Genomic DNA, 18,912 nt, shown 5'->3' with positions numbered 1-18,912 from the left:
CATGGGAGTATTTAATTTGGATTTCTTCAAATGGTCTCTTCCTCTTACCCATGTTACTGTAGTGATTAAGAATAAGGTTAAGTTACATAAGACACATTTCACGGCTCAAGTTGGAGAAGATGTGACAAGAAACCATAAAAGGATTTATGAAGTATAAAGTTAGAAATTTGGAGAGATCTAAACTTGAAAAAAAAAAATTCGAGTATTCCATCTCTTATATTAGACTTAGACTTTTAAAATATTTTAACTCAGGAAACCAAGAGATCTGGAAAAAAAAAAAGGCTCTGCTTTTATTCTTTTTTCTAGTTCGGTATACAACATTGATAACTATTCTCATTAAACAGTCCTTTGTAATTTTACTTTGTAATTTTACATGAGTGGCACCAAGTTACATGATTTATAAGGCTTGACACAGAAAGGAATAAAAGGGATGTGAATATTACAGAAATGTTAAATCAGTACACTAATGAATACATTTAAGACGTGAATCGTGAGTCTACTGCTGTAACTAGAACAACTCATTGATTCTGAAGGACATTATCAGTTATTTACCCGTTAAAGTGGACAGGGCGTTCCAGTGCCCTTGTACTTCCCCACCATTTCTGAGTAAAACAGTGTCACAGCACAAGAATGGTTGATGGCCTCTGCAGCACCAAGCCACGGAAAGCTGCACAGTTTCTGCTGTTTAGTTATGCTTCCAGCACTACGTTTCATTTCAGAGTAAGGGAGTGGGTTGGTGAATCCCCAAGTTCCTGGCTTTGGGAAATTCCCACTGTCAAAGTCACAGAGCTCCTTAAACACCACAAATAAACATCATACTGCAGCAGGGACTTTTAGAGGCAAGACTGGTTAATCAACCAGGCTGAAATCCACATATCAGACACTGAACGTCAATTTAAAATATGACAATATCTCTGCAAGAACAATTTAGGAAAGAAAGATATTATGGTGAAACAGACCACAAATCAATTTCGTTGTAGCCAAAGCTCTATAACTTAATACTATGCTGAAAGATCATACCTACAGATTGGCATTTAATTTATTTAAGTATAATGGGTACAACGATCGAGAAGAAAACAAATTATGACTAACCTGGTTTTGCTACAATGTTTGGGGAAACATCTTTCAGTGGCAGAAAAACAGCACCAAAATTGACACAAATTAAAATATTAGACTTTGAATAAAGAAGGGGAAAATTAATGACGGTGATATGCATCAAACAAATCGAAAGGTAATGTTGAGACAATCTATATGTATCTATGAAGTCAGCCTAAAGAACTTTTTCTGGGCATGTACAGTTAATGAGAAAGAGTGGCATCTGAAAAACTCTGGATAATGACCTACCTGTGTAACGCACTCAGAACTTAGCAAAATATAACACTATGGTACTTTTAAGGATAAAAGTTCCTAGTACTGATTTCCTTGGCTAGTCCACGTATTCCAGATTAAACGGTCTTCATCAATCCCAGATCTTAGCTTTTCATATTACCTAACGGAAAGAGAGAGTAGAGGAAGCAGGCCTTTCTTTTTACGGCAGTTTTCTTAACAGGAAGTCGTCTTTCTTCAAAGGACATCATCAAGCAAAGGTCTTGGTGAGGACATCTTCATGCTGCTGCAGGTGAACGGTGCCGATTCCTACAGCAGGTGTTGGCAAAGGGGGGCGGCTCACAAGGCGGAGCTGTCATTGGAGCCGGAAAAAAAATAAAATGACATTTTACCCAGTCAGAGCTCTGCTTAGTTCACACAAGGAGGTACATGTATTTCTCTTAGCTTGGTTAATATAAGTCATCTTTTTGGAAAAATAATAAGTTACACAGATTAGAGGAGATATACAAGTATGTCACAACTGAAAATAAACCAAATTCCAGGCATGATAAGGTAAGATAAACTCTTGAATTTGTCCTATGCTTCAATAACTATTTATTGGTTTTAGCTGTAGCATTTTCTAAATTAGAACTATTTACATGTGAAAATGATTTGGGCCGAGAAAACTAGTATCACATGAGCAAATTCGTTCTAATCAAAGCAGAATAGAAAGATAAAACAGCACAACTGCCCTTCTCGTTGTTTTTCCCTTCCTAGAGCATGACCAGGAAGAACTTGGCCTTTGAGGATCCCAGCTGTGGGGATGGGCCTGGAACAAGCATCACTATGTGGCTCTGCTCCCAGACCGTGAAACGAGCCTGTTCATCACACTGCTCCCCAGGCCGGGATGTGGACCTTAGGACAAGAGTGCCGAGTAGGCTACTGGGAAAGTAGCCCACAGGTAAAGGCTGTTACTTTTGTAAGTATAGTCACTTTATTTTTTTATATTATACTAGTACGTACACATAGATAGCTTGGTAAACACTCAGCATCTTATTCTGAAAGAATAGCTTAAAACTAGATATTATACTTTAGCTTATCTTTAAAAGAACTGGACTCATAACAGGAAATAAACCCAACTTGTTGGCGCTCCAGGAGAAACAAGACACACGCATAAAACACTACATGTGAGACAAAGCTATTACCTTGCAGGCCAGTTGCTTTTCAAATCTTGGAGAAACAAAGCACCACGGACCCATGTTCTGAGGTTCCTCCTGACTCCAAATAAAATCTATAAAAGAAAGTTCATCTCAGTACCTTAAGTAAACACACACACTGTCGTGCGGGAGACCCTGCTCGCTGCACCATTTGCCGTGCAGGGCGGCCTGAGGGGTCTCTGGTTCCGCTCCCCACATAAGAACGCAGGATATGGTGAGGCCAAAAAGGAACACCCATGGAGCCATAGATGGGGAGTCATACCACTATATTCTTGCTGGCGGCATCTGCCTCTCTGCAAGCTTCTCTTGCTAGCTCAGCCACCATCTTCTTGCTAGCCCCCATTTTTCTGCTAGCGTAGCCACAGCAGTTATATTAGTGGCCAATGGCTCACTGGTTACAGCTAACGGCCAACTAGCCACAGCTGGTGGCCATCCAATCACAGTTGATGGCCATTTACTACCTGAGTGAGCACCTTTCCACGTGAGGCCGAGAGCCTGGAAACTGCACTCCTGGCTCTGCCCCCCCCACACACACACACACACATGCATGCATCTTTCCAATATGGTGTAGTGTTGCTTGTCTTTTTTTTTTATATAAATGTGTAGTCACTTATCTACCACTACAATCGTGATACTGAGCACCTCTGTCAACACAAAAAAATTCCCTCATCCTGTCCCTTTGTACTCACTCCTCCTCCCACCTCCAACCTCCAGCACCCACTGACCTTTCCTCTGCCCTACTTTTGCCTTTTACAGAATGTCACATGAATGGAATCATACAGTACATAGCCTTTTGGGTCTGGCTTCGCTGAGTTAGCTGATCCATTTGTGATTTTGCCTACAGCAGTTCACTCTCTTTTATTGTTGAGTCATATGATACTGTAGGGATGTACCACAGATTGTTTATTCACTCACTGGTGGAAGGACGTTGTGGTCATTTCCAGTTTGGGGCAATTATAAATAAAGCTGCTATAAACATTCACATGCAGATTTTTCTGTGAATGTGTTTTCCATTCTCTTGGATAAACACCCACGAGTGGGACTGTTGGGTGGTATGGTAGCTCTATGTGTAACTGCATAACAAACTGACAGACTGTTCCAGAGTGTAGGTACCAGTTTGTGCTCCCACCAGCAGTGAAGGAGGGTTACAGTTGCTCCCCATCCTCATCAGCACTTGATAGTGTCAATTTGTTGTTCTGTTTTCATTTTAGCCAATCAAATAAGTATGCAGCCATATCTCAGTTTGGCTTAATTTGCATTTCCCTTATCACTAATTATGTTGTACATCTCTTCATATGGTTATTTGGTTATTTGCCACCTGGTTCTTTGGTAAACTGCCCATTCAGTTGTGGGGACAGAGCCCCAGAAAGTAGTTTACAGGCTCTCGGCCTCACGTGGAAGGGTGTTGGCTCGGCTGTGGCTGATTGGCCATCGGCTGTGGCCCGTTAGCCGATTGGCCGCTGGTATAACTGCTGCAGCTACAAAGGAGAGCCGAGGACTGCCGAGGATTGCCGAGGAGCCGCCGAGGAGAGCGGAAGAGAGTAGAGGAACAGAGTCGAGGAGAGTGGAGGAGAGTCGTCAGTCGGTCGGTTGGTGGAGGAGCGGACAGCAGGTCGCGCGTCTGGTGGGCCCAGCCTCCAGTGAGACTATAGTGGTATGACTCCCCGACCTATGGCTCCGTGGGTGTTCCTTTTTGGCCTCACCATATCCTGCGTTCTTATGTGGGGAGCGGGACCAGAGACCCCGCAGGCCGCCCCACCTGAAAAATGGTGCAGCGAGCACGGTCTCCTGCACAACACAGTTCTTTAAAAAATTGGATTATATAAATGAACAAACAAAACAGAAATAGACTTATGGATACAGAGAACAAACTGATGGTTGCTAGAAGGGAAGGGGTTTGGGGGATGGGTGAAAAAGGTGAAGGGATTAAGAGCTACAACTTGGTCGTCACAATATACTCACAGGGATGTGAAGTACAGTATGGAGAATACAGTCAATAATGTAAAAACTATGTATGGTATCAGACGGGTACTAGACTTGCCACACTTCGTAAATTATATAAATGCCTAACCACTGTGCTATACATCTGAAACTAATATAAAATAAAATTGAATGTCAACTATAATTTAAAAAACTTATAGCCACAGAGTGTGAAGTACAGCATAGGGTATATAGTCAATGGTGTTGTAATAGCTATGTACGGTCAGAGGGGTAGTAGACTTGTTGGGGTTATCACTTTGTGAGGGGTTGTAAATGTCTAATCATTATGTCATTTTGTACACCTGAAACTAATAAAAAAATTGGATTATATGTGTTCTTTTGATAAATTTTAAGAACTCTTTAAACACCGTGGATAGCCTTTTGTCAGATATCTATTTGCAAATATTTTCTCCCTGTTTGTAGCTTGTTTGTATTTTCTTTGCAGTACCCTTCACAGTGCAAAAGCTTTTCATTTTGATAAAGTCTAATTTTTCTTTTATTGAACATGCTTCTGGCGTTATATCTAAGAACTTTTTGCCAAACCCAAGGTCACAAAAATTTTCTTCTAGAAGTTTTATGGTTTTACATTTTACATTTATGTCTATGATCAATTTTGAGTTAAAGTTACAGTACATAAGTTAAGGTATATGAGTTAAGGTACATAAAGACATCCAATTATTCTAGCCCCAGCTGCTGAAAAGGCTTGTCTTTCACAATTATAGTTGATTTATCATAACTGGCAGTATAGCATCGATTCCCTCCAAATGCCCAAGAAATTAGAAGTCTTGAATGGGAGAAGGGGAGACTGAAAGAAAGACCAAAAAAGACAGGGATACTGGCTGTCACAGTATTATTTTCCTATCTCCAGATTCCATGAGATGCAATTTTCTAATAACTCTCCCTGCCCCCGTAACCTCCTTTCCTTTTAGAGAGTTCCAGTAGGTTTCGGGTGTGTGAAGAGCGAAGCACCCTAACGACCTTTACCTTTAACATGCTGGTATTTGCTCATCTCCTGTTGTAAGGAGTCCAGTGGGAAAGGGCACAGTTCCTCTATTCGGATGATGGCAAACTCACGCTTCTTAGCCTCCAAAGATTCTCTCTGCTTCAGCAGGGCATAGAAGTGTTTGCCACAGCAGAACACTAGACTCTTAACGCTGTTGGGTAGAAAATGGACAGTGGGGTGGGGGAGAAATACCTTAAAGAATTGTACCAGGAGAAAAGGAAACCACACAGATTTCAATGCTTCACTAATGAAGGGAGGGGGACTCTGCCGTTGGGTTTAGTCACATGTGACACCCTGGCAAGTCTTCCTGAGCAACACACGCCTCCAAATTTCACTCTCCATGCACTCTAACTCCTACCCCCACTGATTTAACGGACTTCATGTCAGGACAGAGGAGATTTGGGTCACTTTCGGTTCCTTAACAGGAGCTCGTTTTCCCACCAATTAAAATTCTGCTGCCGAGTATGAAAACAGATACATATCAAATTACTTTTTTGGATCCACAGATGAATCACCAATGACGGGTTTGAATGTTGTTCCTGGTGCCATTTCTTGAAGAGTTGACACAGCTGCCTAAGGAGGGAGGAAAAAGCCACAAATCTACCAACCAGTGGAAAGGAGCTGAAGATGCTTTTACTTATAAGGGATCTTTACCAAGAAATAGTATCAAAACTCTTGCCTAGGACTGTAAGTAAACATATGCACTAATAAATACAATAGCTTTCTAAAAAATATCAGTTCTGAACACTTTTCCTGCGGTAACATAAGATTGCCTTCTGTCTGGCGCCACAATAAAGTTTTAAGAATCAAAATTTCATTTGATCATACAACTTTATTACCAATAAAAAGCACATTTTAATATTTTGGCATTACAAACGACATTTTATACAATGTATATTATGAGTCAAAAAAGCTAAGCTAGGGCAATCATTTCTGTCTTTAAGTGTTTGATTATAATTTATGAGTGAAACCTATTCAGTCGGAACAAGTAGGAACAATATGGGAATATTTCTGTGATACAAAGAAATTTTAGTGATGAGCTCAATTTAAATAAACACTTGTTGCAAAGAACTTAGAGCACCAAACTGATGAAGCCGAGGTTGGGGATGTGACCCCCTTTGCCATCATCTAGTCAGTTTCCCTGCAGTCTAGTCCCAAATGGGGCTGTGACATGTCGAGTAGGCCGTGTGGGCAGCACATTGACGGTGTGTGACATTGTGATACAACCTAAAAACTTAATATTAACTACCCAGCCATTCTTACGACTAAATAACATGTGATCTTTCTCCATTTGAAATAGACCCTTTGTCAGTCCCACTTCCTAGGGCAGTTCAGAGTTGGGTGGGAAGTTGGGGTGGGATTTAAATACACTTCCCATAGCCCCGAGTCATGTTTGCCACATGGCAAGTCATCTCCCAAAAGGCCATCAAAAAAAGCGTTGACTTATATTCTGATAGATCATTTATACCAATAATCAAATTTTAGCAGGAAATCAGAATTCAATAATGTTTATACTCATTTTCAGTTAATAAAAGGACATATGTTTAATGAAAATATTTGACTATTTAACAAGAGTAGTTTTTCACTTGCAAATCTATAGGATAGTTGTTGATATTTTTTAAGGCTCCCTAATAAGGCCTCTTTTATTTGATAAGTTATATATCAGACTTGTAGCCAGGGATGGAATATTAGGTCCAGAATATGAACTCTTATTCTGTTTCAAACAGCAAAAGAGAATCTCAGTAAAATTTCTAATAGGTGACTTAATACTTGATAATAAGATATATTATATTTAATTTCATGACATTCAGTATTGACTCCGAGAGTCAGAACTAGGCTGAGGCCAGTGAGGCACCTGGGGTACAAAATGTAAGGAGGTGTTCACTCCAAGGTCACACAAGTACTGACCGTGACAGTCTCCGCACCCCCCTCCAAATGCCAGGCGGTGCTTAAACACACAACCAGTGACAGCAGATCACTCACAACTTTCCTTGACACCCTCGATTTTCCAAGTCTGCGCTCTCAAACCTTTGTGAGGAGCACAAGATTGTGTTGAACAGCCAAATCCTAAGTGACATTTCACCGCAGGAGTTGTGTCCAAGTAAATGCAAGTTTTCCGAATGTGAATCCTAATTAAGACTCTCATATAAAACTGAAAATAAATGATAGAAGATGGGACAAGTAAATGCTGACTAGTATTTATTACCTTGAACTCTGCCATTTGAAAACTAGTATATTTGTGTGATTTAAAAAGCATGTTGTGCACTTAATATTTAGTTCAGGTAAACCAAGAGAAAATGTACACTTTTTCAAAAGGTGGACTTTGAAAACAGTGTGGCAATAGTTATATTGTTATAATATGCATATTGAAACAGGAATCTACCTGTGATAAATCATTTAAGAGAAAAAATCTAAATAAAAGTCAATGAATAAGACCACTCATTTACATCAAAATAGTCTAAATTCCCAACTTGCTATTAGTAGCATAGTAGTGCCTAGATCATTTGGACTTTTAAACTCATTCTAAAAAATTGTTTCTGCTAAGATCAGGATCCCAGTGTGATTGTATCTACTTCATGACAGTGAAACTGAGAGCTACCTATATTTATAGTTATTCTTGAAAGGTTGGGGAGGGAAGGACAAGGCAGAGAGAGAGAGAAAGCCAACTAAAACTAAAAAGACGTTTCTGTAACTTAGAAGTATCATGAGATACAGAAAACAGGAAAATGTAGTAATGATGAGAGGACAAAGGCTTGCAACCAGCTTTTTCTACTTACAGGGAATCTGAGTAACATCTTCGGAGAAGCAACGATGAGGGGTTTTCTGAAGTTCCGGACCATCTGTCTCCTGAGCAAATGGAAATACTGTGCAGGAGTCGTGGGGTGTACCACAAACATGTTCACTGTGTCTCCATCCACCCCCTCCTCTGCGCTGTCACACATCTGGGGGAGAAAGGAGAATGTTCAGATCATCGCATTCAATCATAATGACACATGCTCGCCAAAGGTCTCAATAAGGAGAAAAGACTTTCCCTCCATCACAGAAAATACTAGAAGGTAAATTTACAGCCTATGAAGAATTAACAGAGGAGAGGTATGATGGCTCCTCCATCTGCCTGTGTCCACATATTTGAACAAGATTATTCCCAAACACAACTGTTTGCAAGAAACCCCTGGAGGTGATCTTTTAAAAAATACAGATTCTGATCACTGTTGGGAGTAAGATGGTGGAAGGAAACCCTGTCAGAATCCCACTCTCCTAATGAAATAAGCACAATTATAGTTTGGTTTGTTTTTGTTTCTTTGTTTAAAAGACAAAAACAAAATTCAAAGCAGCTAACAAGGTTGAAAAGTTAAGAGCAAGGAATTAAATCTCAGAAGATCCTGGTGGGATAGAAAGCTGAGGCATGGCTCCTAACCCCACCCCACAAGCAGTGAAGAGAAAAGAGAGAGTCAACAAAATCCTGACAATTCTTACTGGTCCCCTCCAGCTAGAAGAGAGGGTGTGAGTAGGCAACCCAGGGGGAAAAATAAAGGCAAAATCAAGAGCAGAAGCCCCTACAGAGCTCAGTGGAGGCAGCGGGGCTGCCAGGTTGCCGCTTGCAGGGCATTGAATGTGTTTCTTTCAAATACTACAATGTCTTGACACTTTAGGGTGCACATAAAGTATCCGCAGGAGGCAGGGAGGCAGTCCTAGTTCAAAGCACCAGGGAAACAGGAAAACAGTGCTGGGAATCCAGGAGGCATTGAACGTACCTGCAGGAAACGCTCTATGCGACAAGACGAGTGGTCAGGTCCAGCCCCATCATACCCGTGCGGAAGGAGGATGACAATGCCACTCTGGAGGAGCCACTTGGCCTCTCCTGGAAAAGCAGAGGGAGGGAGTGAGGCCTCTCTGAGGCAGGAACAAACAGTCTGACGTGACTTGGGGAGCGGAGCAAATGTGAGTTTGCTGCCTGAGCCCCTAACGCTGTTTTCATTACACGCACTCTGTAGCATTGCCACCCCATACTTGGGAGAAAAATGTCCATCCTACTGTCTGAAACCCCAGAGTCACACATGCTCTGGGCTTTAGCAAATAGAAGACAAACTCAATGGTGAACATCCGGCTTCCAGCAACAGTGTGGCCACTGTGACTCCACCTCGGGCACAACTCTTGCCAGGACTGGGCAGCCCCTATCGTTCCTCATAGCACCGCTGACAACACTTGCCACTGTCCCCAAGCTGAGGAACAGTTTCTGGACATGTCACCGTCCAGTCTGCCCAAAGCACTTCTCTTTTTCACACTACAAAGTTACAGAGAAACACAACCGTGGGAAGGAGGTGCAGTGCACACTCAAAATCCAACAGCGGTTACCCCCCAAAATGGGGTGAGAGTCTGGGGGACACTCAGACTTCTACTTTATATAGTTTCAATTGTTACAGGAAGCAGGTACTATTTTTATAAATGGTGATTATATACAATAAAGATGTACAGCTCCCAAGGTTCAGAGACATGAGTGTCCCTGGATCAAGGGAAGCAGATTTTCAAGGCTGCCATTCACTCTGATCACAAATCCTCACTATGTCATCTTCGCCTACTTGGGGTTCATTCCACAGCCACTCAACAAACCCCAAGAGCAGACCTGCAAGTCAAACCACCGAGGAGCTGGCAGGTACATGCCCTGCTCCCCACAACCAGGCACATTGCCCCGCAGACGGGAAGGTGCTCTCTGCATAGCCGCTGAGTGGCACCCACCCTCCAGCCACTTATTTAATGAGCTGAACGCAGTCATGTCCCAGTGGGTTAAGGGCAACCCCCAACTCTCCCAAGGGGCTGTGGTACAAGGAGTGTCGTAAGCAGCTATGGCCCCTTTTCATTTATTTGTCCCCATGAGGCCGGTACCATGTGGCCCCTGCACACCCATGTGCCAACACCAACCTCCGGAGATGAATGTGTCAAAGATGATCTGGGCGCCATTGAAGAAATCACCAAACTGAGCCTCCCAGAGGGGCAGTAACTTAGGGCTCTCGATGCTCATCCCGTACTCGAATCCCAGGACGGCCTCTTCTGACAGTGGGCTGTTGCTGACCTAGAGCACAGGAAGGGGACAGAGACACTGTCCAGCGAGGGAAGCTGCCACAGGAGTCAGTAAAGGTAGAAGCCTCCCATTTATACCAACCTCTCAAGAGGGCAGAAGGGCGTAGAGAGGGGCTCTGTTTAGTCTTCTCCGCGTGCCTTTGAGAAAGGAGCTCTATGCCCTCTATGAGGGATGCATATGGGGAAGTCGGGACAAAGAGAGGAAGTGATGAAAAAGGTTGGAATATGGGCATTGAAGGCTTTCCTCACAGATAAGCAAAATTCACTTCTTAGATGACCCCGCTTTGGACCTGAGAGTAAAACTGTGACATATAAGCTTTTTAAAACATGCCACAAAACAAAGGGGAAAAATGACCCCCAAAAGGCTTACCTTGGTTAGAATCCATCATTCGAATACCCTCTTTGCACGATAGGTCACAAGTACCATCATGATACGTTAAGGTACAAAAGGCAGAATATACAATTACATCTCTGAGGGCGCTACAGCGGCATGACAATTAAATGCAACATGATTCTGAGCTGGGTGTGAGGACCAGGTGGCAGCCCTGCCACAGTGCTCATTTCCTGACTTGAATGGTGATATCATGGTAATGTAGGAGAATGTCCTATTTTGTAGGAAATACACAGTGAGGGCTTCAGGTTGGTGGCCTGATGCTTCTAACATGATGTCTCACGTGTTTCAGAATGAGAAAAAGTTCCTTTTGCATTATGCATCCAACTTTTTTGTAATTTTGTGCTTGTTTCAAAATTTTTCTAAAAATCATTTTTTGAAAGTTACATATCTGTAGAATATTATTTGTCGAGAAAAAGGAATGAAATGCTGACATATGCTACAACATGGATGGACCTTGAAAACGTGATGCTAAATGAAAGAAGCCAGCCACAAAAGGCCACATGTTGTATGATCCTATTTTTATAAAAAGTCCACACTAGGCATATCAATAGAAACAGAAAGTGAATTAGTGGTTGCCAGGGACTGAGGGTGTAGCACAAAGAAGGAATAGTGAGTGGCTGCTAATGAATACGGAATTTCTTTTTGGGGTGATAAAAATGTTCTGAAATTAAATAGTGGTAATGGTTACAAAACTTTCTGTGAATACACTAAAAACCACTTCATTGTACACATTGAAAGGCTGAATTCTATAAGTTATATCTCAATAAAGCTTTTATTTTTTAAAGAAACTCTAGAGAAAAATTACAACTCTGTGATGATTACAACTACAAAAATGTATGGTTTATATGGATAAGCACTCAATGATAACAGAAAATGAAAATAGATGATTTGTTAGCATGGCAGGATTATGCTTAATTTATCTTTTCTGATTTCTATTTTGATTTCAGTTATATCAACATAATACATTAATTTTAAAAAGGATGGCTACGGCTTCCTCTTCCCGTAAGAAACCTGAGGTGAACTCTGAAAATGGTTCCCTATTCACTTGACCCAGAGAACCCCACAAATCATGTCAATCGAGAGGTCCAGATCTTCGTGTTCACTTTAAGAACACTCGTGAAACTGCCCAGGCCATCAAGGATATGCATATCTGAAAAGCCACCAAGTATCTGAAGGATGTCACATTACAGAAGCAATATGTGCCATTCCTTCGTCACAATGGTGGAGTTATGAAGTATGCCCAGGCCAAACAGTGGGGTTGGACGCAGGGTCGGTGACCAAAAAAGACTACAAAATTTTTGCTGCACATGCCTAAAAATGCAGAGAGTAATGCTGAACGTAAGGGTTTACATGTAGACTGTCTGGTCACTGAGCACAGCCAGTGAACAAAGCTCCCAAGATGCAGCGCGGAACTTAACAAAGCTCGTGGGCAGGTTAACCCACACACGAGCTCTCCCTGTCACATTGAGGTGATCCTCACTGAGAAAGAGCAGATTGTCCCTAAACCAGAAGAGGAGGCTGCAGAAGAAAAAGATCTTCCAGAAGAAACAAAATCTTACAGAGAAACACAACCGTGGGAGTAAATTCAGCAACAAATAAATGCTAACAGAAGTGGGGGGAAAAGACTGTTACGTTTCTCAGAGTGTGTTATAAATGGGGTTTGGACTGGCCACTTCCCTTGCACCTCTGCCTGTCACCGCCTCCCTCCTCATCTCTTTTCCTACCCAACGCTGACAAACCCAGTCATATTCTAAATCCATCCCTCTTCCACTTCTTCTCCTGGCTTCATCACCGAACTCTTCTTTTCTGAACCTCTCCTCATTGGCTTTCTCCTCTCAGCAGATGGACAATCGAAAGCTTAAAACCTAAACTAGAAATATTCCCTGACCAGTCTTCTCTAGTTATTGCTTCTTTTCACAGTCAGGCTTCTAGAAAGAATGATCTAATCCACTGTCTCCACCTCCTTCACTCCTGTCTACCTTTCAACTAGTATAATCTAGTTTCCGCTTTCACCACTCCACCAAAATAGTTCTACATAAAAATAAAGGGATAGCCAAAGGAAAAACAAAACAGCTTTACATGCGGTCAACCCTTGACCCTCCAGTTGCCAAATCCAATGACCGTGGTGCTCTTCCTCTTATCTGACTCATCCTTCCTTGAGGTCAATGACATGGGGACTCCAATTCTCCTCCTGCTTTCCGGGATGCTCTTTTGGCAAATGCTTTTCCTTCGCCAGCCCCTTAAATGTTGTTTTTCCCAGGACCCATCCCTTGGCCCTCTTCTCATTCTGCTCTCTCTCTCTGGGGGATTCTCCCACCCTTGTGGTTTCATACACTCCTATACTCTAATACTTCCAAATCTGTATCTCAAGACAGATCTGCTACTTAACTTCAGATACACATACCTAATTGCCCGATAGAAACTTCTATGTCATTCTGCTGTCTTTAAGTCAAATGTCCAAAACTAAATCCATCATCTTTCCTTACCAAACCTGTTTCCTCTCCTTTACTCTCTGGGTGAGGGCCGTCAGGTGAGTGTCCGAGTCAGGAAGCTAGGAGCTAGCCAAGCCTAGTCTTTCTTCTTCTCCACACCCCACATGCCACTAAGTCCCATAAGCTGTGGTTTCCTGAATAGTTCTCATATCTGGCCCCATCTTCCATCTGCACTGCTATTGCCCTACTTCAGGTCCCTGTGATTTTCTGCCTAGATGATTGAGAAGCCTCCTTAGAAATTGTCCTGAGTTCTCATCTTTTTTCATCTTAGGTTTCCAAAGTATTGTCAGGAGTGATCTAACATGAAAATCAGCTCATCTGTTCAAAATTCCACCATGTTTCTCCTTTAGATAATACTCAAAGTCTTTCACAATGTTGGTAGTTCTGTCTGGCCTGTCTCCTTTTTTTCACTCCTGTATCCATTTTGCAGTTTAACCTCTGGTTATGTGAAGCTATTTGTAGTTCCCTGGGCACATCAGATCCTCTTACTTCAGTTTTCTTAGGTGCTACTGGGTCCACCTCGAATGTTCTCCCTAAATGTATTAAAATAGGCAACTCCTAATGTCCTTCAAATGCCAGCTGAAATCTGGCTTCCCCGAAGCTTTTCCTGACTTCCCCAAGTAGATTAACTGTTCCTTCTATTGTACTTTGCACACTTTCATATCTTATTTACTTGAACCTGTTAATGTTTTTATTTATTCCAAAAAGTATTTAAGATGACTTGTACATATACATAATATATAACTTGATGGTATAAACATAAGTAGTGGGAAAGAAGAGAAATTAAGATTGAGAAATAGAACAGAGTTAGGGAAAGACATAATCCAGTCACCTACTCACTTTTACTAAGGCTACAATGGCCTCTAACCCTTTCCTAGAAGCCATTATATATTTTTTTTTGAAAAGTGCATATATTCATTATTTTATTTTCTGATTTTACTATTGTCGTTATTGATAAGGAAATGCTCTTCAGTCACACAATTCATAGTATGTACACAAGAAAGACAAACCAAGATCAAGCAGGAGTTCCTCCCAGGGTCTTCAGATAAAGGACATGGTATTATAATAGATAATATCATGTATTATCTATTAAATGTATTAGATAATACCTTGCCTCCTGATAACAGAGGCAAGGCATTTAATAGGGGCTTTTAAAAGAGTAATATTTAAAGGTAACTGATACCATATATCAAATCACAATTCAATAAGAGACATTGGTGGGGTGGGGAAATACTAAACATTTTAGTATCTACATCACCATTCTGACTTAATCCAGGTGTGGACTTTAAACTAACTTTAAGAAAAGATGAGCTGTATGTCCTTTAAATAGTCTTCCTGGAGTTTTACTTTTGATACGTGAATTTTTAAATAAATATTGAGTATCAGTGAACTCCAGATTTTACTCTCAAACAAATGGCTATCATAGGAAGATGACATGCCACTAATCATACCTTAAAGGATAATTTATTGTAATAAACACCATGTGCCAGGCACATGCTGCCTGTTGGAGAGATAAAAATGAAAAGACTCAGCCTCTACCCTTGACTCTAACAAGTATATCTCAGCGACCGGCACATGAACATACATAATACATATATTTATCAAGCCTACTAAACCTTAGGGAATAAAGTAACCTGAGGAAACGGCTTTCATTTTTAACAGGAAAGAAATATTGGCTATTTATTTACATCTTTGGCTTATTTAATGAATCCAGTCACATACAGATTATAATGTCAATTTTTGAGTGACAAAGTAAACATCCACTTGACATTTACAGGATTATAGTTAAGTAGCCAGAGAAAAATAACTGAATCTGCTTGCTCGTATATTATTGGATTCCAACACTTCAAAAAGCATTGAACCCAAAGTTGCCAACATCTGTTTCTATTTGCTTCAAGAATCCTGTCACTCTAATCATCAGCATCTGGACTTTATAGCAGATAATAAAACATCTTACCTCTAGAAATCCCTTCTGATTAGGGTCCATATGGTTCAGGGGAATGTAGGTGTCATCAGTCTCCTGGCAAACCACCATTGCATGCCTTTGACTAAAAGTTCCACGGCCAACATCTTGGCCACTCAGACGCACATTAAAACCTTAAGCAAGCAAGAAGGAAAAGAAAATCCAGGTTGCCATAAATAATGTAGTAATGGTAAGACACGGTGACCCTGATTTTTTATACATCAGCTCATCCTGAGAATTTCCCTTAGGATAATAGATTATCTTTAATAAAATATACCTGTCCAAAAGTCTGTAGTCAAGATGAGATTGTACAAGAATGGAGAGTCATCATTTGCCCTCCATTTTTTAGAGGAGAATATCTTTCTAATACATCCGGCCCTGAGCCCTTTGTTTTCCAAGCATAATTGCTCTATTCTCTCATGAAGGCTGTCAACATGAGTCACACTAAGACTAAATAACATTGTCAAGTAAGAAAAGATAACATGTTTGGAATCTCTCTAGTCAAAACAATAGGAGGCAGTTGTAACCCAAAAATCTGCAGAGATCACAGATTTTTGTGATTTACAGAGTAACAAACGTCATATAAACCATTCCCTGCCAGCTGTGCAGCTAAACAGAAACGTCTTACCTTGAGCAAGTAATGAGCCCAAGGCGAGAGCTTCTGCTGTGGCCCAGTCCAACCTGGTTCCATCCATCACCTTCTCCAGTCTGGACTGTGAAAGTGAAGGGGAGAAAAAAGAAAACTTTTAAGAGTCCATATTTTTTTTCCCCAAAGTTCAAAAAATGCAGTACAACATGTTAAGTAACGTTAAATAAAACATTAAGTGAAGAAGGATACATGCGAGTCTGGTAGCAATTATATGACATTTTATAACAGGCAAACACTCAGGTGCTCAACTTAGTGGTTAAACCTGTGGATGAATGCGAGGAGACGGAACTGTATTTGTACTATTCTATTTCTTCAGCTGGACGGTGAGTACGTCGTTTGTTTTAATAGTCTCTCTACCTATAATAAAAACCCATAAAGGAAGCTAGTGTTTTAAAAATAATTCACAGTAAAGGTTCTTTATCCAGGTTTAAGAAAGATGAAGACCTTGAACTCCTTGTTCTGCTTTTAGCACTAAAACCCGAGTCCCAGGCAAATCGGGACGGTCTGTCACATCCATATTTAACATGAGACAATGTGTAAAATCTCAACTGGTTTAAGGGTCTAAATAGTTGACTTCGGGTATATGTGTGTTGATTTGTATTTATTTTATTTAAGCCACCCAAAAGAATGAAAGTGTTTTCTAACCACTAGTCAGAAAAATCAAAACACGCATTCCTGTATTGCTGTATTTTTAATAAAGTGCATGAAGTACATATAATGTATCAAACATGTATGAAGGAAAGAAAGAAGGAAGGAAAGTAGACAAATTCTGAGTTAATTGACTACCAGTACTGAAGCACTACTGGGCGCTTCCTACAACCTAATGACACACAATAAACAAGTGAATTGTCAAGTGAGTTAGCCAACCCAGTGCCCAGACCAACACCAACTCCTTTGCTGCACAGGACTGGCATCATAACCGGAGATTTCAGCGCCCCCTACCTGAACATACATCTTCAGAAGGTGACTGTGCATCTGGAGTTCCTCCGGCACCTCCACAGACTTCCCGCCAATAAACCTCAGCAGGTCTAGGGGCACACCTGTGTTCCAGGTGGAAATGCGAGCTTCCGGCTGAACCAGACCCTGCCAGTGGGCCTGCAGGTGAGTGGCAGGGGGGCTATAATGAGCCATGTTCGTTAAATGGTCATTTAACTTTGCGTAGTAGGAGGCTTTGATTTCTGACACCTCGTCCTGGGTCATCAGTCCAATGGCAATAAGGTGCTCTGCATATGTGTCTGGAATGCTCTTTCGGGCTCTGTCGAGCAAAGAGGGGGAAAAATAATCTGCTTTGTAAAACCAAAGAGACATACACGGTCATTGTCGAAGGGGCTGTAGAGTGCCATCGCTGTAAAAAGGCACGTAGGAAACGTTTTAGAATTGCACAGAGGGTGTGGCCACACAGCGCTGTATTAAATGCCACTGAATTATTCACTTTAAAATGGTCCATGTATGTTATGGGATTTTCACTCCAACAAATTCTCCCCCCCCTCCAAAAAAAAAGTAGTGGTGAGTAAAAATCTTGTCCAGGCAAGCAAGAGAAAACAAATTTATTTTTATAAATTTTTGTCTACATTCGGGTAGAAATAATTCATAGTAGTTTTTCTATGAACTGTAAACTCTGGATGGTGATTTACAGGCCTGACCTACATTGTCTACCTATTTGGCCCCCCATTATTTAAAGAGGGGTTAAATCCAAAGTTGCTGACATCTGTTTCAGGTGGCTGTAAGAATCCTGTACATACTCAGCACCTGGTTTTTATAATAATGACAACATTTGTATGAAACTTTTAAACTATAAAGTCTGTTCAGATATATTCTCATATTGAATCCTGACAAAAGTGAGAGGTAGGCAGGATAGATTTTTTTTTTTAATGGGGCCCGGAGGTACATCAAGTAATTCAGCTGCTAAGCTCAGAGATAAATAGAGAATCCAGATTTGTTCTTCCAAGAGCCATCTGCTACCTACGACCAGAAAGGACCATCAAATATCACCAAGTTTATTCCTCTGCTTTAATTTAAGTCTATGAGGAAACAAGGTACAGAAGAGGGATCTATTTTATTTTCTAGCATGTAAAAAGGAAATTCCAAAGTGACATATTCCTCTGTCACATTAACCTTCAGACTCAGTGCTCTCCAACAGAAATATAATGCAAGCCAATGTGGAATTTAACATTTCCTAGTGGTCACATTAGAAAAGGTAAAAGGAAACAGGTGGAATTAATTTTAATCACATATTTAACTCAATCTATCAAAAATATTGTCACTTTAATATCTAATGATATATAAAAATTGCTTTTTAGATAGTTTACATCTTTTCTTCGTACTACCGTGTTTCCCCGAAAATAAGACCTAGCCGGACCATCAGCTCTAATGTGTCTTATAGTAAAATAAGACCGGGTCTTATATAATATAAGACCGGGTCTTATATAAATTGTTGCTCCAAAAGACGCATTAGAGCTGATGGTCCAGCTAGGTCTTATTTTCGGGGAAACAGGGTTAAATCTGAAATTTGGTGTGTGGATTACACTCACACACATCACCATCAGGACTTGTCACATTTCAGGTGTTCAGTAGCCACTTATGGCTTGTGTCTTCCATATTGGATAATACAGTTCTGGACAGTCATTAAAATCTATTATATAACCTCTTACCAAGACATAAAGTTAGGTCCCCATCTATAGTTTGCAGAACTGGATCGTGGAGGTCCTGTTTCTGATCCTGTCACTGCTATATTAAGTGACTTCAGGCAAGGCTCTGCCTAAGCCCTCCTATTCCGTCTACCCATCCGCTACGTAGGGTGGTTAAGTTGCCCCCTTTGTCTATTCATCGA

General features: G+C 41.0%; 1 protein-coding gene across 1 annotated transcript in view; it reads right to left on the bottom strand.

Annotated features, from left to right (window-relative positions):
- Nucleotides 1-270: 270 nt before the first annotated feature.
- DHTKD1 (dehydrogenase E1 and transketolase domain containing 1) overlaps nucleotides 271-18,912 on the bottom strand; it is a 42,173-nt gene continuing 23,531 nt past the window's right edge. Inside the window, exons 8-17 of the mRNA XM_019710274.3 lie at nucleotides 17,025-17,337; nucleotides 16,062-16,146; nucleotides 15,428-15,567; nucleotides 10,426-10,576; nucleotides 9,261-9,367; nucleotides 8,283-8,447; nucleotides 5,996-6,078; nucleotides 5,487-5,656; nucleotides 2,511-2,596; nucleotides 271-1,678 (exon numbers count right to left, since the gene is read on the bottom strand). Coding sequence (XP_019565833.1) covers nucleotides 1,577-1,678; nucleotides 2,511-2,596; nucleotides 5,487-5,656; nucleotides 5,996-6,078; nucleotides 8,283-8,447; nucleotides 9,261-9,367; nucleotides 10,426-10,576; nucleotides 15,428-15,567; nucleotides 16,062-16,146; nucleotides 17,025-17,337 — 1,402 coding nt within the window. The 3' untranslated portion in view covers nucleotides 271-1,576. The remainder of the gene's footprint in view (nucleotides 1,679-2,510; nucleotides 2,597-5,486; nucleotides 5,657-5,995; nucleotides 6,079-8,282; nucleotides 8,448-9,260; nucleotides 9,368-10,425; nucleotides 10,577-15,427; nucleotides 15,568-16,061; nucleotides 16,147-17,024; nucleotides 17,338-18,912) is intronic.

Source organism: Rhinolophus sinicus, chromosome 1 (genome assembly GCF_057876585.1).
Source record: "Rhinolophus sinicus isolate RSI-liver-muscle chromosome 1, RSI-T2T, whole genome shotgun sequence".
Taxonomy (NCBI): Eukaryota; Metazoa; Chordata; class Mammalia; order Chiroptera; family Rhinolophidae; genus Rhinolophus; species Rhinolophus sinicus.
This window is presented reverse-complemented; position numbering and strand designations above follow the sequence as displayed.